This window comes from Dermochelys coriacea, chromosome 2 (genome assembly GCF_009764565.3).
Source record: "Dermochelys coriacea isolate rDerCor1 chromosome 2, rDerCor1.pri.v4, whole genome shotgun sequence".
Classification (NCBI taxonomy): domain Eukaryota; kingdom Metazoa; phylum Chordata; order Testudines; family Dermochelyidae; genus Dermochelys; species Dermochelys coriacea.
Genome location: NC_050069.1, coordinates 91,428,280 through 91,450,330, shown reverse-complemented (window position 1 = coordinate 91,450,330; position 22,051 = coordinate 91,428,280). Strand labels below are relative to the sequence as shown.

Below are 22,051 nucleotides of genomic sequence, written 5' to 3'. Positions count from 1 at the left end.
TACCAAGCCTACTGCAGACCTTATTCGAACATGCAGTACGCTAAAGAGCACGTCTGTCATAAATGTACAGCTAAGGGTAGCATAAAAAGTAAAAAAAAATCCTAACAACTTCATTTGTGACTCTGCTGATATTACAGGTTTCAGAGTAGCAGCCGTGTTAGTCTGTATTCGCAAAAAGAAAAGGAGTACTTGTGGCACCTTAGAGACTAACAAATTTATTAGAGCATAAGCTTTCGTGAGCTACAGCTCACTTCATCGGATGCATTTGGTGGAAAAAACAGAGGAGAGATTTATATACACACACACAGAGAACATGAAACAATGGGTTTATCATACACACTGTAAGGAGAGTGATCACTTAAGATAAGCCATCACCAACAGCAGGGGGGGGAAGGAGGAAAACCTTTCATGGTGACAAGCAGGTAGGCTAATTCCAGCAGTTAACAAGAATATCAGAGGAACAGTGGGGGGTGGGGTGGGAGGGAGAAATACCATGGGGAAATAGTTTTACTTTGTGTAATGACTCATCCATTCCCAGTCTCTATTCAAGCCTAAGTTAATTGTATCCAGTTTGCAAATTAATTCCAATTCAGCAGTCTCTCGTTGGAGTCTGTTTTTGAAGCTTTTTTGTTGAAGTATAGCCACTCTTAAGTCTGTGATCGAGTGACCAGAGAGATTGAAGTGTTCTCCAACTGGTTTTTGAATGTTATAATTCTTGACGTCTGATTTGTGTCCATTCATTCTTTTACGTAGAGACTGTCCAGTTTGGCCAATGTACATGGCAGAGGGGCATTGCTGGCACATGATGGCATATATCACATTGGTAGATGCGCAGGTGAACGAGCCTCTGATAGTGTGGCTGATGTGATTAGGTCCTATGATGGTATCCCCTGAATAGATATGTGGACAGAGTTGGCAACGGGCTTTGTTGCAAGGATAGGTTCCTGGGTTAGTGGTTCTGTTGTGTGGTGTGTGGTTGCTGGTGAGTATTTGCTTCAGATTGGGGGGCTGTCTGTAAGCAAGGACTGGTCTGTCTCCCAAGATCTGAGAGAGCGATGGCTCGTCCTTCAGGATAGGTTGTAGATCCTTGATGATGCGTTGGAGAGGTTTTAGTTGGGGGCTGAAGGTGATGGCTAGTGGCGTTCTGTTGTTTTCTTTGTTGGGCCTGTCCTGTAGTAGGTGACTTCTGGGTAAACTACAAAAAGAAGGATTCTGGGTGGACTCCTCCTGAAGGTCGAAACAGCAGCCTGGATTTCTACATAGACTGGTTCCGCCGACGTGCACGAGCTGAAATTGTGGAAAAGCAGCATCGCTTACCCCATAACCTCAGCCATGCAGAACACAGTGCCATCCACAGCCTCAGAAACAACTCTGACATCATAATCAAAAAGGCTGACAAAGGAGGTGCTGTCGTCATCATGAACAGGTCGGAGTATGAACAAGAGGCTACTAGGCAGCTCTCCAACACCACTTTCTACAAGCCATTACCCTCTGATCCCACTGAGAGTTACCAAAAGAAACTACAGCATTTGCTCAAGAAACTCCCTGAAAAAGCACAAGAACAAATCCGCACAGACACACCCCTGGAGCCCCGACCTGGGGTATTCTATCTGCTACCCAAGATCCATAAACCTGGAAATCCTGGACGCCCCATCATCTCAGGCATTGGCACCCTGACAGCAGGATTGTCTGGCTATGTAGACTCCCTCCTCAGGCCCTTCGTTACCAGCACTCCCAGCTATCTTCGAGACACCACCGATTTCCTGAGGAAACTACAGTCCATTGGTGATCTTCCTAAAAACACCATCCTAGCCACTATGGATGTAGAAGCCCTCTACACCAACATTCCACACAAAGATGGACTACAAGCCGTCAGGAACAGTATCCCCGATACTGTCACGGCTAACCTGGTGGCAGAACTTTGTGACTTTGTCCTGACCCATAACTATTTCACATTTGGTGACAATGTATACCTTCAAATCAGCGGCACTGCGATGGGTACCCGCATGGCCCCACAGTATGCCAACATTTTTATGGCTGACTTAGAACAACGCTTCCTCAGCTCTCGTCCCCTAATGCCCCTACTCTACTTGCGCTACATTGATGACATCTTCATCATCTGGACCCATGGAAAAGAAGCTCTTGAGGAATTCCACCATGATTTCAACAATTTCCATCCCACCATCAACCTCAGCCTGGACCAGTCCTCACAAGAGATCCACTTCCTGGACACTACGGTGCTAATAAGCGATGGTCACATAAACACCACCCTATATCGGAAACCTACTGACCGCTATTCCTACCTACATGCCTCTAGCTTTCATCCAGATCATACCACTCGATCCATTGTCTACAGCCAAGCGCTACGATATAACCGCATTTGCTCCAACCCCTCAGACAGAGACAAACACCTACAAGATCTCTATCATGCATTCCTACAACTACAATACCCACCTGCTGAAGTGAAGAAACAGATTGACAGAGCCAGAAGAGTACCCAGAAGTCACCTACTACAGGACAGGCCCAACAAAGAAAACAACAGAACGCCACTAGCCATCACCTTCAGCCCCCAACTAAAACCTCTCCAACGCATCATCAAGGATCTACAACCTATCCTGAAGAACGAGCCATCGCTCTCTCAGATCTTGGGAGACAGACCAGTCCTTGCTTACAGACAGCCCCCCAATCTGAAGCAAATACTCACCAGCAACCACACACCACACAACAGAACCACTAACCCAGGAACCTATCCTTGCAACAAAGCCCGTTGCCAACTCTGTCCACATATCTATTCAGGGGATACCATCATAGGACCTAATCACATCAGCCACACTATCAGAGGCTCGTTCACCTGCGCATCTACCAATGTGATATATGCCATCATGTGCCAGCAATGCCCCTCTGCCATGTACATTGGCCAAACTGGACAGTCTCTACGTAAAAGAATGAATGGACACAAATCAGACGTCAAGAATTATAACATTCAAAAACCAGTTGGAGAACACTTCAATCTCTCTGGTCACTCGATCACAGACCTAAGAGTGGCTATACTTCAACAAAAAAGCTTCAAAAACAGACTCCAACGAGAGACTGCTGAATTGGAATTAATTTGCAAACTGGATACAATTAACTTAGGCTTGAATAGAGACTGGGAATGGATGAGTCATTACACAAAGTAAAACTATTTCCCCATGGTATTTCTCCCTCCCACCCCACCTCCCACTGTTCCTCTGATATTCTTGTTAACTGCTGGAATTAGCCTACCTGCTTGTCACCATGAAAGGTTTTCCTCCTTCCCCCCCTGCTGTTGGTGATGGCTTATCTTAAGTGATCACTCTCCTTACAGTGTGTATGATAAACCCATTGTTTCATGTTCTCTGTGTGTGTGTATATAAATCTCTCCTCTGTTTTTTCCACCAAATGCATCCGATGAAGTGAGCTGTAGCTCACGAAAGCTTATGCTCTAATAAATTTGTTAGTCTCTAAGGTGCCACAAGTACTCCTTTTCTTTCTGCTGATATTGTAGCTTTTGTGACCAAAAGACACTTTTAAAACAAAGTGCACGCAGTGTAGGCCAAGATTGTCAAAAGTGACTAGAGGTCTTTGCTTCCTCAGGTTTTGAGTGCCCAACCTGCAACACTTTGGAGATGCCTGATTTTCAGACAGGGCAGAGCTTCTGCTCTCTGAAAATCCAGTAATTTTAAGATGCCTCAGGTTGGGCACCCAGAAACTGAAATCCTAACCTACATCTTCAAAAACAACCATTTATTTGGGGTGCCCCAAAGTGGGTTAAGAGAAATACATGAAAATCCCAACCTTAGGTTTTAAAAAACAATGAACATACTAATAGGAAATCTGCTTCAGACAACATGCTCATCAATAGTTATGTAAATTAAACACTTTGAAGGATCAGGCCTTTGGAAAAATATTTGGTATTAGCAGATAATTTAAAGGGGAAATGAAATTAAGGTACAAAAGAGAAACGATCAGTCCTCTTGCTGAGGCTTTACAGCCTCAAGCGCTATTGGCCATACCCTTTATGCTGTAAGGAATTAAATAGAAAGACACAAGATGAAAAGCAGTTAACTACCTGAACATCTAGAGGGAGGTGGGGGGTACAGCCTGAGGGCTAGATCCAGCCCATTGCTTCATTTCATCCAGCCCGCAGCAAGTCTCCAGGCCGTGGGCCGGAAGCCCCGAGCCTCAGTGTCCCCTCGTAGTGCTGGAGCCACTAGCACTTGCTTGCCCCGTTGTGGGGGGAAGCTAGTGTTGCCAGGCCTTTAAAAGTCTGGTCAGCTCCATGCAGCTCCCGGAAGCGACTGGCATATCCCTGTGGCCCCTAGGAGCAGGGGCAACCAGGGAAGTTCAGCGCACTGCCCCCCACCTCCTACACAGAACCCCCAGCCCCTCCACCTAGGGGCCAGACATGGCAGCCACTTCTGGAAGCATCACCGAGCCCCGGCAGGCAGGGAGCCTGCCTTAGCCCAATTGTGCCACCGACCAGGAGCCGCCTGAGGTAAGCGCCACCTGGCCGAAGCCCGCACCAAGAACCCCCTGCCCTAGGTCGGAACTCCCTCCCGAACTCCAAACCCCTTGGCCCCAGCCCAGAACCCCTTCTACACTCCAAACTCTTCATCCCCACCCCCACCTCCTCCCTCACCTCCTCCCACACCGCAACCCCCAGCCCAGAGCCCCCTCCCTGAACCCCTCATTTCTGGCCCCACCCCTAGGGGAAATATCTACCTAGGGGAAACCCAGATCCTCCGCACCCCCACGCAGGGCCCACGACTGTGTGTGTGTGTGTGTGTGTGTGTGTGTGTGTGTGTGTGGCCCACAACTGTTTTTTTCTGTGGGTCAGTGACCCCGATAGAAGAAAGATTCCCTGCCCCTGATCTAGAGCCACCCTGAACTAAGTAGAGCCAATGCCCATTCCCTTCATTGGGGCTTGCGCCCATTTACTCTAGGGCTCATTTGCCCCCTGGTGTACAGTCTTCCCTTCAAGCTTTGCTACACTCCTGTAAGAGCCATGCTGTGGTGTGCACAGATTGCAGATTAATAAGAGCATAAGAGCAGCCATACTGGGTCAGACCTGTGATCCATCTAGCCCAGTATCCTGTCTTCCAACAGTGGCCAATGCCAGATGCTTCAGAGAGAATGAACAGAAGAGGCAATCATCAAGTGATCCATCCCGTCTTGCCCATTTCTAGCTTCTGGGAATTGTAATAGCTAACCCTGATAAGAGAATCATGTAGATGGACACCTGGGCTCTTATCATAACAGCTGTCCCTTCACAGCTACATTACTAGGAAAAACTACAAAAACAAATACTGGGCCCATAATAAATAAGATACTTTATTTAAGATTAAAAAATATTTAATTAGACCTTTTTTATTACCGTGAAAGGATAGTCTGTTATCCAGTAGAAATATAGCTTCCTCCATTATTCAGAGCTACAGTCCATTTTTAATACTCCTCAACTAATCTATCAGTTATGTTAGTTTAATTAAAAACAGTCATGAATTGGATCCTTTATCTTTGGGAAGCAGTGGACTAGAGGGTGGTCTGCCTTTACTAGATGCTCCCCTAGGCTCATGTAGAGCCAGTTAAGCTTCTCTGCTACTCTCCGTGGAGCTCCCACAGCCCAGCAAGGAAGCAGGCAATGGAGCAGCCAGAACTACCCTCCTCTTTGTCCTGTGATGCAATCAGTAGGGCAGCTGCTGAGCAGCTGGACAGAACCTTATTGGCTCACCCCATCAGTGCCCTAGGGGTTGCAAAGGAAGTAGTGGGAGGGAGCTTGGAAAGCAGTGCCGCCATCCATCTCCCCAGGGTGCACAGGACTGATTCAGGCACTTCCATTTAAAAATCATCAGGGGAAACATGTTTTCTGTTCATAATCAAATACACATTTTCATCTTGTCTCGAGGGCTCCAGGAGCCCTCAGCCTAAACACCCTGATTTATATGTGGTGTTTGAATGAGGGAATGAATACCATGTTCTTATTTCATTTGTACATGAGGCCACTGATGATAATGAAAGTCTTTAGAATCACTCAGAGAGCATTGGTAGTTGAAGTTGTGGTTAGTCAGGCAACGAGGTGTCATGTGCCGTCTGCCAAGGCCAACATCTGGCCTCTGTGTTCAAAATCAAGCCGTCAGGCAGGTTTCTGTGTAAGACTGCTATTTTGACTTTGACACAGTAAGTAAAATTATAGTTACATTGTACTATCAAAAATTGCCTCAAAGCCATGATCAATAATGGCAGGGGGATTTAGGCCACAAAACATCGGCTGCGGGCTCCGCAGGCTGTCTTGGTAGCCTAATGCTTGACAGGATATGGGGAAGGGCCATCAGCACCATGCAGATAGACTAGCAACCGCACATCAGCTAAGCACAGCTCAGAGAACTGCGCATTGTGTGGTACTGAGCTTCACTATCTGTTTTCATTTTCATTTATTGTTATAGAAACCTCTCTCTTGGTGCAAAAGCAGAAATAGCATCGGATAAGCTTTCCTGTAACCTACTGAACAAAACTAGAGAAAATATCGCTACTATGATGTCTGGGGATCACACGGTAAAGAAGGTGTAAGTTATGTTCTTGACTTGTTCATACAGATGTTTCTCTTAAAGCAGATAACTAACTTGTGCACAGTTGTTACCTATAATGTAATCTCATAGCATAGCATATACCACAAAACTGAAACATACTTCACTGAATGTACAGCGAAATGGACAGTCATCACCCAAGTGAATACATTACTCAAAGCTCTGAGTGAGGCCACATCTTGCACCACCAGTGGGGCAGCTGTGAGAGGAATTGTGTTTTCTAGCACACCAGGGGATGGGGAGCATGTATGGATGGTGCAGCATACTGTGTCCTCCTCGCCAACTCCACTTTCCTGGCAACAAGGATTGGCAGAGCCCCTGGCTTTTGCACAGACTATAAAGGGGTGAAAATTCCTAGCACCTACACAAAGGCTAAGGACATTCTAGCCCTATACTAATAAATGTTACTTCAAAGGTAATATGCAGTGGTGTTGTAGTTGTGTCAGTCCCAAGATATTAGAGAAAAAAGGTGGGTGAGGTGATATCTTTTATTGGGCCAACTTCTGTTGGTGAGCGAGACAAGCTTTCCAGCACACAGAGCCCTTCTTCTGGTCTAGGAAACTTAGGGTATGTCTTCACTAGCAACATTAAAGTGCTGCCGCATCAGTGCTTTAACGTGGCTGTGTAGTTGTGGCACCAGTGCTGCAGGAGAGCTCTCCCAGTGCTGTAAAAAAAAACCCCCACGAGGGGAGTAGCTCCCAGCGCTGGGAGAATGGCTCCCAGGGCTGGTGTACTGTCTACATTGGCACTTCACAGCGCTGAAACTTGCAGTACTAAGGGGGGATGTTTTTTAAAACCCCTGAGCGAGAAAGTTGCAGCACTGTAAAGTGGCAGTATAGACAAGGCCTTAATCAGAGTGTCACAGCTAAACACAAGGTGGAACAGATTGTTTAGCATAAGTAGTTAATACACCTTTCAAAGGACCATTCAAGGTGAAGTAGCCCTTTAACACCCCTGCAGTCATAGGGAGGAAAGGAAACCAGAGGGGAGAAGAAAGAGAGAGAGAAAGCAGCTGGGGGCGGAAAGGGGAGTTGTTAATGGGTTATGATTTTTAGCATCTAGCAAAGTTATGAATTTAAATTCCCAGGCTTGTCTTTTGAAAGTGTTGTACAGGTTTTCTTTGAGGATGAGGACTGATAGGTCAGATATAGAGTGATCACTAAATGCCCCAAAAGCAAATATGTGGGTGAAACCAGACAATTGCTATGTTCTCAAATGAACTCTCACAGAAAAATAATAAAAGGAAAAAACACCCTGCGATCACTCTGTATCACTGCAATGTTTTTAACATAGACCTACCCTAAGATTCCAGGAACATCACTCTGAAGCCTAAAATGTCTGGTGAGTCAGTGCAAAGCAACAGATACAGCTACACGCATGTTGAGAGCTCTTTTTTGTTCAGAATATATGTAGGTCTGTTGCACAGATATATGGCTGCATATAGGTCTATAGTGTATGCCTTTGCATGTCTTTTAAATATTTTATTTCTCATACTTTTTAATAAAGGCATTTCCTGGAGGGTATGGATCTGTTTGAGGCAAGAAGTAAATGATGTATTTGTAAGCCCCATTCTCAGAAGGCAGTAATTTTATAAAAGCTACACCCACTCCCACATGGTCTTCCCTGAGCTTAGCACTAGCTGAACACTGTACTATTCTGAGATTATAAACATTTCCATCAGATGTACTTCATTTATTTAGCAAGTGGTGGTGTGTTGCCTCTCTCCTTTTTGATAGTGTGATACAATATTTTTGTTTAAGTGGGAAAACAAAGGAATGTGTTCCCCAGTCCCTCATTCCTCCCTGTGCACTCACATACCCAGCATTCATGGTTGATGACCGGTGAGTGGGGAAATTTTGAATGGAACGCTTTTGTTAAAATATTGGCAGAACATCACTGGTAAGTCCATCAAAGTCAATGGAGTGACACTGGTTCAAAGCTGATGTGAGATCAGAATCCAGTCCAAAAATTACAGCAAAGTACTCTCCTTCTTCAAACTGGAATCATATTCTACCACTGCCCCAAGAGGGATGTCTAAGGGAATTTATAAAGATACAAAAATATGGAATTATTTGCTGTCCCATTTTTCTTGCAGGACGCTAGAAATGATGTTTCCGTACTACATCAAGGCACCTAGTGATTCTCTGGCAAAACCCATAAAGCAACTATGGAAAGGTAGGTACTCCAGGCTGTGGTTATGTCTGTATATTTTTTTTCATTGTGAAACACACAAGGCTGTTTAGATAATAATGGAACTGTGTCAAGGAAGGTTGCGCTGTTGCTCTGCTCTGTTGTACCTATTGTGTGGGTAAAAGGAGGATATCGGGCTCTAGAGCTATCGACCCAGCACCTTTCACACAAGAAAAGCCCACAAAGCTGTGTTTAAATACTTAGCCCTTATATAGAATGTTTTAGCTGAGGGGCTGAAAGCACTTTGCAAAAGGTGTGTAAACATTGTTTACCCCCTTTTTTTGAGATGGGAAAATGGAGGCACGGAGAATTTAATAGCAACATTTTAAAACTTCGATACCTGAAGTCAGTCATCAAATTTCATAGGCATCCTCATGGGCTTTCATTTATTATTATTATAATCATTAGTATTAGCATTATGGTAGATCCAACCGAGGATCAGGGCCCCATAGTGTTAGGCCTTGTACCAACAAGTAAGAATTAACTGCCCAAAAACTTTGTTAATGCAGTTAAAACTTTGTTAAGGTTAACCCGAACCCTCATGCTCTTCTGGAGTGACAAGTGCACCTGTACAGAAACTGCTGAAAACCAGGAATTATATAGTTAAGGTACACACTAGCCTCAGCCTGTAACCTTAACTCTGCCCTCTTTGAGTGATGCCCCCACACACTCCTGACAGATGTTGTAGCATTCTATCCTTCCAAATAATATGGAACGCTGAGGAGACACAGCATGTGGGCACAGTAGAAGAAACCATCAGACCATGGCAGGCTTAGAGAACACCAGCTGACTACACTTAGCCTGTACTCAACCACTCCTACATGCACTGACTACCTCAGAGAAACCAGCTGTTATAACCCCTTGGCCATTGTGCTAAGGATTTCTCTGATCGACCACCTACACTTACCTCTGTAGTGCTCTGTCACGTATGCTACCTGACTACTATAAATCCCCAGGGCAAGAATATACTATTGTGCTCCTCTATTTCTGCAACCAACATAACTCAGCCCAGAAACAAGGGGATTGTGATCCTTTTGGGTGCATTTGCTCCTCTCATGTCACAGTGTGAGCTGTGGCAATCTGCTGCAAGTAATCCCTGCACCAGTCAGTACAGTGTCCCTAACACAGCAAGGTCAGATCGAGTGCATGCAGGCGAATAAGAGAATACAATTCTGTGGGAAACAATACACATGAAATGGCACATTTACCAAGTCATTCTTCATGTCTTCTTATTATAGGGCAGGCCTTCCTAAAACACACTTAAAATATAACTGCAGTGGCTTTTGCTAGTGCCAGAGGGCAGAGCGAAAGTTGCGAAGTGGAGCTGGTGTGTACCTTAACTCTGTATTTCCTGTTTTTCAGAGGTTTAAGTATTGGTGCACTCAACATTCTGGAAGGGCATGAGGCATTGCTGCTCTGCCTGAACTCGGTACTGACTTACATTTTCAGACAGTGAATTTCCCTTGTTTTTTTGAGGAGGTGATGGTAATGAGGGGGTCATGACTACGGAGTACCTGAGGGGAGACTTGACTGCAACTCAGCTATCAGCTCTGTCCCTCTCCATGTCCCCAGCAGGGCTGGAGGAAGGAAGGAAGATGGTAACCAATGGTTTGTGAGGAGCACATCTACCAGCAGGAGGCAGCCAGGGTACTGGAGAGGAGCCCCAGGCTCTGTATTCCTCTTCACAGATAGTACAGGGGGAAGGAGTCCAACTCTCTGCAGAATAGGAAGTGGGGAGTAGCCCACTCAACGGGAAATTCTCAGATGAATCTAAACACTCCATGGAGACAAAGCCAGCCTAACACAACAGCTCTGAGAGGTGTGAACTGACCCATTCCTCTTAATGGGTGTTCTCCCTTCCTTTCCCAAACAGAGGCGGTGAGTTGTATGGGCCCATGGTGCCTGGGCTCCAGGAATATTCAGGGCCCAGGGGCCTGGCTCCACCAATGTTTGGAGCCAGGTCTCCCCCTCAGTCCTGCCTGCCACCCCCGCACGCCTCCCCCCATAGCGTCCCCTGTAGCATCCCTGCCTCAAGCGGGCGGTTGCCCTGCCGCTCTACACTGCACTCCCTTGCCACCGCCAGCGGCCGCTGCTGCCTACAACACAAGAGCGGCGCTGGTGGCAGGCTGAGGTGGCTGCTGCACCTGCGGAGGGAGGAGGGAAGGAGGCGAGCACATGACTGGCAGCCTTCCCCCCCCTCCGGCACCCCCAGGAGGCAACGCTGACGCTGCTTCCGGGAGACCTCACCTGAGCAGCTGCTGGGGCTTGGGTGAGTTCCTGACCGTATGATCCATGCCTTTCACACCCCTGCCTGCAGCCACCACTCCCGCCCCACACTGGGCAAGGGGCAGCCCCATCCCCCGGGAGACTACGGTGAGGGGCAGCAGGCTGCAGCAGTGGAGGCCAACCCTCACCCCGGCACCCACCACACGGGAGGTGAGGAGGCTTCCTGGACCTGAGCAGCTGGGGCTTGGGTGAGTGTTGTGACACCCTGATCCCCCCCCCCCCACCCGCCTGCAGTCACTGCTCCTGCCTCATGCTGGGCAAGGGGTAGCCCTCACTGAGGCTATGGTGAGGGGCAGCAGCAGGGGAGGAGGTCACATGTGATGGCAGCCCCCCACTCCCACTACAGGGGAGGCAAGGGGGCTTCCTGGACGTGAGAGGGGCCCTAGGAGCACATTCAGTGACAGTGGTGAAGGGTGAGTGGGCTTCTGGGGAGAAGTGGGAGCCACCTCCCCCAGAGCTTGCTGCTGCCAGTGGGGAAGAGGGTTGTGGGGAGTCCTCTCTGGCCCTAGCCCCAGGGCTACATGAGGGTAGGGTCATGTTTAGCACAATACTTGATTATTTTACACCCTTTAAGTATATAATTGGTTGGCAAATCCACAAGATAAGAAAAGGAGTTTTCAGCAATCTTGGCAATCAAGATTTACATGGTTGGAGTACAATAGCAAATTAGACAGAGCTTTTTGCTCAGTCTGCAAAAACTGTTCTGGAAAGAAGATCTTAATATTTTCTACCAAGGCCGAACCAACGTTTATTTCATCTGGATTTCAAGATTGGAGACATACAGTGCGTGGTTTTACATCACACGAAAAATCCTCCTGTCGCAAGGAAACCATACTGAAGTATGCTGCTCTGCAATCACAGGTAAACGCTTCTGCACTAATGTCGGCCAATTACAGAAAAGAATCATATGCGCTGCACAACCTATTCAGTATGTAGCTCTCAAAGGAATAGCATTACGTGGACATAATGAGAGTGATTCAGATTTGATGCAGCTCTTGTTGCTATGAAGTACAGAGTCAGAGGAACTGAGACAGTGGCTTAGTCACACAAAATACAACTGGCTGTCACATGAGGTTATTAATGAAATCGAAATGATGTCAGTCAGACAAATTGTGCAAAAGATCAAGGCTTCAAAGTTATATGCCATTGTAATGGATGAGACTACTGATTTGTCAAGAAAAGAACAAGTAAGTTTTTCTTTAGGATTCTTTTCCAGTGGAGACTGGGAGATGTATGAGGAGTTTATTGGGTTTTACCAAACTGATGCAATGGATGCTGCGTGTCTTTTCCAAATTGTGGAAGATACACTTCTCAGGTGTGATTTCCACTTTTCTGATTGCTGAGGGCAGTGTTACAGTGGAGTCGGTAATGTGTCTGGCAAATTTACTGGGGTCCAAGCCAGAGTGAAGGATCAAGAGCCGAGAGCAGAATTTGTGCACTATGCTGCACGTTCCCTTAACCTTGCCATGCAGGCTGCCCTACATAATATTCCAGAATTTCATGATATGTTTTCAATGGTGAAAGATCTCATCAGTGCCTTCAGGGAGTCACCAAAGCATATGGCAGCATTCAGAGATTGAAGGGGTGCCTTCTTTACGACCATTGCACCCAACAAGATGGACACTAAAGATCAGTAGCATTAAATCACTGTTCCATGATTAAGAGGCTATGATGAACTGCCTAGATGAATTTAGTTACTCTTCAGATGAATTTGGCTCAAAATGTAGTAGATTCTCGAAGCTCTCAAAGAACTTCAGTCTTTTCAACGTACTTTATACTAATGGTTCTTGAGAAAGCCATGGGTCCTGTAGAAGAAGCTAATGCGAAAATTCAAAGCATTAATTCAAAATTCAAAGCATTAATTCAAAAAATTCATGAACGAACAAACATGTCATTGCAAGCATTATGAAGAAAGTTGGCTTGTTGCAAGAGGTGTTGAGTGGGATGCACACCAACTCATCGTACAATCACTTCTGGAAACAACAGTAGAGAAGGCAAGAAATTTTTATTTAGATGACCCTACACTCCAAGAAAATGGAAGCCATGAGATGGCTCGACCCTGGAAGCCTTCCTCACACCTTCAGTGACCCCAAAGGGTATTTTCATAAAACATATGTCAGGATCATTGATGCTTGCAAAGTTGCCATTGAACAGAGGTTTTCAACAGAAAGCTTCACATTTGCAGTAAAATTGGAGAAGAATATAACTGATGAAATGGCTCGAAACAGGACATTGCCCCAATAAGTGAAGCTTTCCATGGTGACATTAACACAGAGAGGCTCTCTCTTCATTTAGAAATGTGGAGTGATATTTGCAGATTGAGAAATTGTCAACGTAATTCGGTGGCAAAGTGAAGCAATTTCTGAAACAAAATGAAGCTTGAGTGACATGTTGTCAGAAGTTACAATTCTCCTGAAATTATTCTACACAAGTCCGACTACAACCTGCACCACTTAGCGATCATTCAGTTGCCTGCGCAGACTGAAAAAATTATTTGCGAACGACAATGGGCCAAGAACATCTAAATTACTTGGCATTGCTGCACATTCATAAGAACTCTACCTCTGAATTGGACATTGCAAGTCTCCTGGATGACTTCATTTCAAGAACCGAACAACGACAAAAAGTGTTTGCTGCCTCCTGAAGAACATCGCAAAAGAAGAGGCTATGGTTTTTTTAATTTTAAAAAGTATTTGCTTTTGAGGGTTATTGATCCAAGCGTGCTTGGTTATTTCCATATTCAAGAGTATTAATAAAGTTGCTATTCTTAGTTAAATATTTTTTTCTTACAATAGTGATATTGTGCAATATAGAGAAACTGTTAAATGCTTACTGTTTCCAGTCCATTTTTACATTATTTTAAAAACATATATATCGGCTTACAAGGCAGGTGTGGGTGGGACTTGGATCCTTTCTGGGCACCACCAAAAATTATACACACCTGCCGCCCCTGTTCCCAAAGTCTATTATAGAGAACTTTCAATCTAGGGCATCGGATCTTGAGGAGACACACTTTGTAGTCCACTGAAGTCAACAGAATTAATGTTAAGCTCTTAAATGAGTCCTTGCAGGGCCTAGATACAACTAGTTTTCCGAAGCAATTTCATTTAGAGTTGTGAGTGCCCAGCATGTCTAAAAATCAGGCTTCATTTATTTAGGTCCCTAAATTTGGATAGTGCCTGACATTTGCACTCAAGTTTGAAAATGTTGGCCATATTTGTTTCTATGCAGTTTTAAATCTGGTTATGTGAGAAAAATTTTAAAAAAAGAGATTTGGGGAGGGAAAACGCAAACTTTAAAAGGCTAGAGAACCATTGTAGTACTGTTCTATAAACTATTTTAAAATGGGTTCTAAGATTGTTTTAATTGACTTATTTTTAGGTTGCACCGACACTTTGTCATATTAATAAGCATCTGATCCTAACAAATTTGACTTATTGACATCATGCTTGTTTTTGTGTTAATGTTTTCTCTTTCAATAGAGGGGAGGATGGAAAACATCACTGTTTCTCTTGTCAAAAATGAGTCTAAAGATGGGGTTCGTGAATGGTGGGTTCTCAATCAGCTTGGAAAAAGATACAGACAGGAAGAAAGTCTTGAACTCTTTGTATTCAGTGACAAAGTTAGCCCTCCTAGCCTTGGATTCTTGGCTGGCTATGGGTAAGAGAGAATCTTGTACTTAAAACCACAGTACCATCTATCAGAAATAATTTAAAGTGAACTGGGAAATGTAACTGCTGTTGACCAGGGTTTTGTGTTCCTATTGTAACAGATGACAGCATCACAAATCCCTAAAATAAATCATAGAGGTGTAGGACTGGCCCTAGCCCCACCCCCCCCAAAAAAGGGCATTAAAAAGGGAGTAAATTTCATGATTTTCTAGCAATTAAGATCTTTTTTTAGAATCTTTAATGGCCTTCATAGCTATAACATCATGGTATCTGAGACACAGTATTCCTTATCTTAGGTGGAATAAGAACCCTTCACTCCGGCCCTAGCAGCTGGATAAAGAAATTGATTTTAAAAAAAATTTTTAAATAGGTTTGTCATTCTCAATTATAAATAGAGACCGAGTTCTGCTCCCTGGTGTTTTTCCATTCATGTTCTCTCAGGATTGGGGATTTGCTCCCCCTACACATGTGGAGAGGGGGATGGACCATGATGGTTGCTTCACCACCCTGCTGCTTACCCTGCCAAAGAACCCTCTCCATGCTCAGGAAGCAACAGCTGGGAGGGAGAAGGGGACAAGGCCGAAGAGAAGACATACATTGTCTTCTCCCATAACCCTGCAGGGAAATTAACAGGGTCTGAGGCTTTTCTGCCTATGCCCTCCCACTTTGTGCAATATTCCTTCATGGGGGTTCCAAAGGGAGCAGCCAATGGAGGAAGCATTAGCAGCCCAACTCCACAGGCCCCAGACCTTGTAGAGCATTATGGTTAATCCTAGCCTCCAGCATATCTCAGGGATCTGCAAGTTCTGGTAGAGAAACCTTAGCAGAAAGATAAACCTGCTGGAGGCTCTCTCTGTAGGAATGATTTGGGGGAACCTGCAGTAGGAGATCCCCAAGAAGATTCCTCTCCTCAGCATATTTTCCACCTGGGGGTGGGGTTTTTGTCCCTTTATGATTTTAATAGTATACAATTTTTAAAAAGATTTTTAGAAATGATTTTATGAGAAATGTTTAGATTTTGAAGATTACACATTATTATTCCTAATGTGTAACACAGTTGATTCAGTAGAAATGGTCATCTTTCATAAACCCATCACCACCTTAGTTTTATCAGCATTTACCTGTATTTGGATTTATAATCAGACTAGAAAAATATCTCTGAACTCTTGTTTTACAGTATCATGGGACTTTATGCCTCAGTTGTCCTGGTGATAGGGAAGTTTGTCCGTGAGTTCTTCAGCGGGATCTCTCACTCTATCATGTTTGAAGAACTACCAAACGTGGACCGTATCTTGAAGTTGTGTACTGATATTTTCTTAGTAAGAGAGACTGGAGAACTGGAACTAGAGGAAGACCTGTACGCCAAATTAATATTCCTGTACCGCTCACCAGAGACTATGATCAAATGGACTAGGGAAAAAACTAATTGATCCCTTTGGAGTCACACTGCAAATCAAGATGATTTCATCTGAATTTTAAAAAAGCACAATATTCTCATAAGAGCTAAGCCTTTTATAGTTAGGTAGCAATGATTTTTCACTGATTGAGTCTAGGAAGCTGTTTTCTTAGGAGTCCATGCTGCCTTCAAATTAAGGATTAATGGTGAAGAAGATTGGTTTGATTTTTTTTTTAAAATGCCCACTCCTCTAAAATCAGGGGACCTTGCTTTGTAATTTAATCAACCAAATGTTCTGCATCCTTGTCTGGGTAAGTTAATCTTCCAGACATTAAATTTCTACCCTTAAAGAAAAAGGAAAGAAAGAAACGATCCCTCAGATGACGTCACTGGACCTTTTCTGGAGCGATACAGTTTGTGCAATATGCTGTTGTACGTCACTGACTTTGAAGATATAGTAATGGGAATCTGACTAGCCTTCAGGACAGCCATGCCAAAAGGCTATAGGGGGAGCTGAAGAAATGCTAGCCATATCCGTTTTTAGAAAAGCAGAGGTTTTGATGTACCGAAGACTCTGTGGACAATCCTCTGTAAGCAAAAAGAAAACAAGTGACAATCTCTTTAATTACCTTATTTTATTTGTACAGTCCCAGGAGACATTTCCATGAAACATCAATGACTTTTCTCAGGAAAAAAAACTTGGTTTTATCCCTTAGTTAAACCTTAAAGAATTATGGTGAAATATTGGGATGTTCTGCTGGGCCATCTTTCCACAATTACTGCTTTCCTTTAGACAGAGAAAAGCCAACTGAACGACTAAGGAGCTGTTTCACTTCTTATATCTCTTTGAAGACTGAATAGTGTGTGCTACTCTGTGCTTCCCCTCCCTCCCTCCCCCCCATTTTGATGATTTAAGGCAATGGTTTTGTTATCTGATATTCTCCTTCCAGTGTTTCAGGTATACAAAAATGTTTACATATTCCAATTTACATTTTTACAGCTGAGACGGGTTTTTTAAGTTCCCAAATATAGAAGTACATATGAGCTTGAAAAATGGCCTTTTCTTAAATTACTATGGTTGGTGACACAAACGGTTCATTAGAGAACATTGTAGCATGAAAATTTATGATTGCAATGTAGGATTAATTCCATGTTAAAAAATGCAATTTCTGAAAAACAAAATCATTGAGTGGATAGGGTATGTTAAAAGGTAATACTGTGTAGTTTTGATTCAGTAATGACTTAAAATAAAGCACATGATGCAAAGTCATTTTAGAAGTATTTTTTCTTCTTCCTCTTTACACTAAATGGGAAACGTCTTTATATAGTTAAGCTATTCACAGTGGAGTTAAGGCCAGTGACAAATGAATCAAATTCTTTCAGTTAGCTGCTGCTATTTATTATATAAATGATGTAGTCAGTTACCAGAGGGCAAAAAATACAAGGTAACTTTCAACTAAAGGGACAATTGTAGCTTTGTTGGCACATCTTAGTGCGGGGCTTTATAAAAACAGCACAGTTGAAATTACAACACACTTACCGTCTTATTCAGTACTTCCATGAAAGTGGTGTCAGTTCCATTCTATACCCTAGCAGCACATTTTGGACACTATGAAGTGCACAAGAAAATAAACTGCTTTGTTATATTGTAACAATAAAATCAACTGGTGACTGGAAGGCTATTTGATTTCTTCATATACCATAAAGAAAAGGTGGCAGTTGTTCTATAGGCTGGCAAGATTTCTGGTTGTGCTGAACATTCCTCTGTGGAGTAATTTACTCTTCAGCTTGTAAGTCTAGTTCTTCCTCACACCATGGCCATCATGTGACTCTATGCAGGGTTTACTATAGAACCAATATAGGGACTGGCTGACATAACAGAGGCAATACTTTGTGTTCCCCTTTTCTAAACTGAAGAATAAGGTACTGGGAGTTAAATGTGGCTGGTGTGTAACGCTTCCAAAATGTACCAGCCAACCAGCCTACTTTGACCACTGTTGTCCCTCCTCCTTCCTTAATAGGCACTTATGTACTGGTGAAAAACTTGGTCGCAGACAGCCTTTTAGACTTGCAAAGCAGCTCCTTCTTTTTCATTAATTGACTAAACAATCTTTCTACTGACCTGTCATGAACTCCGTAGTTCAGCCATGTCAGTGCATGTGCCTCCAGCTCAAGCTACAAAGGCCTTAGGCAATAGCATGGTTTTGTGAAAGAGCTCATGCCTGCCAACTGTTTGGGGAAACTGAGCCCTAACTTGAAGTGCTGAGCTTGCTTGTTCAATGCAAGAAATTCAAGTCTCAAGCAGGTGGATGCTAGGTAAAAATAAGAGAAACTGATAGACGTTGCATCTTATAAACTTCAGTGCTTATAGGCTGCAGCGTAGACATACCGTTAAAGTCAATAGAACCTTTAACCACTGACTTTGAACAGTACAAGGATCTGACCATAAATTCAATATGGATTTCCTATTATTGCAAACAGCCATATTTTGGAAGGTTAGCGGGGAAAAGATTGTTAAGAGACATGCTGCCAAGTTCCCACACAATTTCAGTCATTTTAAATTTTTGGCACTCTATGCTAGTCTAAAAGGCATTTGTGCAGACTAACAGAGGGAATGAGTACACAGTGGTTTAGACACTAAACTATGAGGGGCATTGTCTCTTTATAGTCCACTTACTACTCAACAACTCCTCATGGCCAAGTGTGGCGTAGCAGCTCCCTGGGCTGGTGCCCCCCGCCGATGGTCATTCCCCTTTCTGCAGCTCTTCCTCAGCCTGCCTTCAGCTCAGCTGATAGCCCTTACGATGGGCTTGTGCACACCTTTCCTTGGGACCATTAGGAGAGCCCAGTGCCACCTGCTACTCTTGGTTCGGGCTCAGGGCCCTGGGCTGCTCCTTTTAGCTGGGGCAGCAGTTTTCCATGGGTATTTCCTCTAGGTCCCTCTGTCTCTCCCCGGTCCCCGCTTGGAGTAATTTCCTTTCTCTCTGCTTTCTGCCTGACTCTCTCCATCCCTTTTCTCAACTGGGCTTTACCACCACTTAATCCTGGCTCTCGTTTCCAGTACTGCAGCCACCTTCTGCTCTTTATGGGGAATTTCCCTGATTCCCCTCAGTCAAGCTGGCTTAACCTCCAGCTCCCAGGGCAAGCCACCCTGTTACACTCTTACTTGAGCTTTGTACAGTACTGGCACAAGAGGCCCTGATGTCAGCTGAGGCCCGTTAAGTGCCTTAGTAATGATACATACCACTGTACCATATGAAAGGGGGCATCACCTGTTGAGACTAGTCTCATTTCTACTGCTATCGGGAGGGAGGGGGGGCAAACGAGTTTAGTTGAATTCAGTTTTACTCCATTTTAATTTCAAATTTAAAACTGCCTTGGTTTGTCAGTATGATTTAAACAAAACCCCATGGTCAGGATCCAGGCTGGGACGGATGCATTAAGTTTCTAAGGACAATATTTAAACCAGCACACTTAGAAGAAAACACTTTAAATCAAAGTATGTCTAGAAATTAGCCCTAAACTGGCTATTCGTCAGCATTCAGCATGTTAAAACAACAAAAAACATCTGCAGCGTTGCTCATTTTTCTTGTTTTCTTTTTTAATATAAAACATAAGATGTGACCCCTCTCTCCTATGCTTGGTGTATTGCCTGTTTGCCAATGTTTTTTTTCCTTTCTCTCAATGAATAAATGCAGTAGCTCATATTCCTTCCAACAGCTTTATCAGAGCATTTTACATACCTGAAGTGAAGTAGAACCTAGTTACCACACATCCTTTTAGGACAAACTTGAAAATTCTTTTTCTTTGTGAAATCAGCAGTGCTAGCAGCGAAGCCACCCTGCACTAACAGTAGGGTTGCCAGGCATCCGGTTTTTGACTGGAACGCACGCTCGAAAAGGGACCCTGGTGCTGACTAGGCCATTAAAAGTCCGGTGAGTGGCGCAGCAAGGGCCCAGGGCTGAGGCAGGCTCCCTGATTGCCCTAGCTCCATGTGGCTCCCCAAAGCAGCTGCAAGGTCCTTGTGGCCCCTAGGCACATGGGCAGCCAGAGAGGCTTCACACACTGCCCCTGCACCAGTGCCAGCTCCGCAACTCTTATTGGCCAGGAACAACGACCAATAAGAGCTGCGGGGGCAGTGCCTGTGGATATGAGGGCAGTGCATGGAGCTGCCTGGCCGCTGGGACCTAGTGGCTACAGTAAGCTTGATGGGGTGGGGAACAGTCACATTGGTGCATACTTCAGCTGTTTTCCTAGCAGTTTTTATCTCCCTTTAATGGATAAAGTTGCTCAGGCTTTTTATACTTAAGGTCCAAGTTTCTACTTTCCTAAGACCCCTGGGCTCGGTGAAATACAGGTGAGTAAACAAGAAGCCCTACTGTAGCAATCAGGTTCAGAGAGTTCTAATTTAAGAATGGGGCTTTACTAAAGGGATTGTTGCTTAATTATTATTTGTATTATCCCAAAGACTACATTTGGCATAAGGTCCTCGTGCATGTGCTAGGTGCTGTACAAAAATGTACAAAGATCTAGTCCCTGCCCTGAAGTGACTAATCTAATCAACAGAGGTGACAAAGCAAAAATTCAAGGGACATGTTTTCATGTAAAAAGGGGGAATCTGTGTGCCAGTGTAACGCTGACAGCAGCTCTGGAGCTTAGTGCATGAACCTCTACTGCATGAGCTAAAAGCTAACTGGCTCTTTGAGAGAGGTAAAAAAATTAGTTTACTCTACAGCCTTAGCTAAGTGGTCTCCGTGCCACTAGATGGGACAGAGCACCACACCCAGGAGGTGTGTGGGTTACGTTGGCATTCTAAGGGATGTTAGAGGATTTTTGCTCATCTCTTATTTACTGCTTTTCTATCTTTTTTCCCTTTTAAGTAGAAACTAACATCTTAGTAAGAGCACAGGGGCAACTGAGAAGGGTAAAGGCACAAGGGATTAGGCAGGGGCCCAAGGGGGAGGTACATCTACACTGCAATTGAAAACCCATGCTGAGTGGGCTTCTTGGGGTATGTCTACTCGGCATGGGCCAGCTACAGGTGTCTAATTGCAAGCTGAATTGGATTTACAGGCCTCAGAGGCTGTTTAATTGTGGTCTAGATATTTGAGCTCTGGGACCCTCCCATCTCATGGGTTCCTAGAGCCCAGGCTCCAGCCCGAGCCTGGATGTCTGCACTGCAGTTAAACAGCCCCTTAGCCTGAGCCCCGCAAGCCCAAGTCAGCTGGCACATGGACACCTGTAGCTGGCCCATGCCGAGTAGACATACCCCGAGAGGCCCACTCAGCAGGGGAACTCAGGTATTCCTAGAGGTAACAGGCAGAGCTGGTTGCAATATTTCAACTGACTTTTTCGGTTAAGTAAAAAAGATGTTGTTTTGTCAGTGTTTCATGAAATCAGGTCAATTTCATCCAAAATTTTAATTTTTGATGAAAATACAGACATTTCAAACTGACATTTTTGTTGCCAGTTGGGTTTCTGAAGACCAAAAGAGGTGCATTTTTTCAGATTTTTTTACCCTCTCTTACATTTTACTTTGCCTTCCTCATTTCTTTTTCCACGGGAAAAAGGAGAAGGGGGAAGGATAGACTACAAAATAGGGACAATGTGTCTGAGGAAAGGTCTCTCCCTTTTCTACTCACTTTGCCCCCCTTTTTTCAGGGGGGGTAGAGAGGGAGGAGAACAGAGAAAGGCAAAACACACACACAATTCTGTTTTCAAAAGCCAAAATGAAATAAAAATTTCAAATTGAAATTAAAATTTCAGATTTTTCGTTAAAATGTGAAGTTTTCTGTGAAAAGGTTGGAACAAAACTGTTTTGTTCAAGAGTTTTCTTGGAAATAAAATTGGATTTTTCCACCTGCTCCGGGAACAGGAAAAAAAAAACAGTTTCACTCCAGCGGTAT

At 44.3% G+C, this 22,051-nt stretch overlaps 1 protein-coding gene and 1 long non-coding RNA gene across 2 annotated transcripts in view; one reads left to right on the top strand and one right to left on the bottom strand.

Moving 5' to 3' along the window:
- The window catches only part of PIEZO2 (piezo type mechanosensitive ion channel component 2), a 448,530-nt gene extending 431,217 nt beyond the window's left edge, over positions 1-17,313 (top strand). The window contains exons 51-54 of the mRNA XM_043508112.1: positions 6,462-6,581; positions 8,698-8,777; positions 14,561-14,738; positions 15,927-17,313. Coding sequence (XP_043364047.1) covers positions 6,462-6,581; positions 8,698-8,777; positions 14,561-14,738; positions 15,927-16,179 — 631 coding nt within the window. The 3' untranslated portion in view covers positions 16,180-17,313. The remainder of the gene's footprint in view (positions 1-6,461; positions 6,582-8,697; positions 8,778-14,560; positions 14,739-15,926) is intronic.
- Positions 1-20,103, bottom strand: part of LOC122458724 — a 29,350-nt gene extending 9,247 nt beyond the window's left edge. Inside the window, exon 1 of the long non-coding RNA XR_006278916.1 lies at positions 17,686-20,103. This is a non-coding gene — a long non-coding RNA (uncharacterized LOC122458724). The remainder of the gene's footprint in view (positions 1-17,685) is intronic.
- Between the last annotated feature and the right edge of the window lie 1,948 nt (positions 20,104-22,051).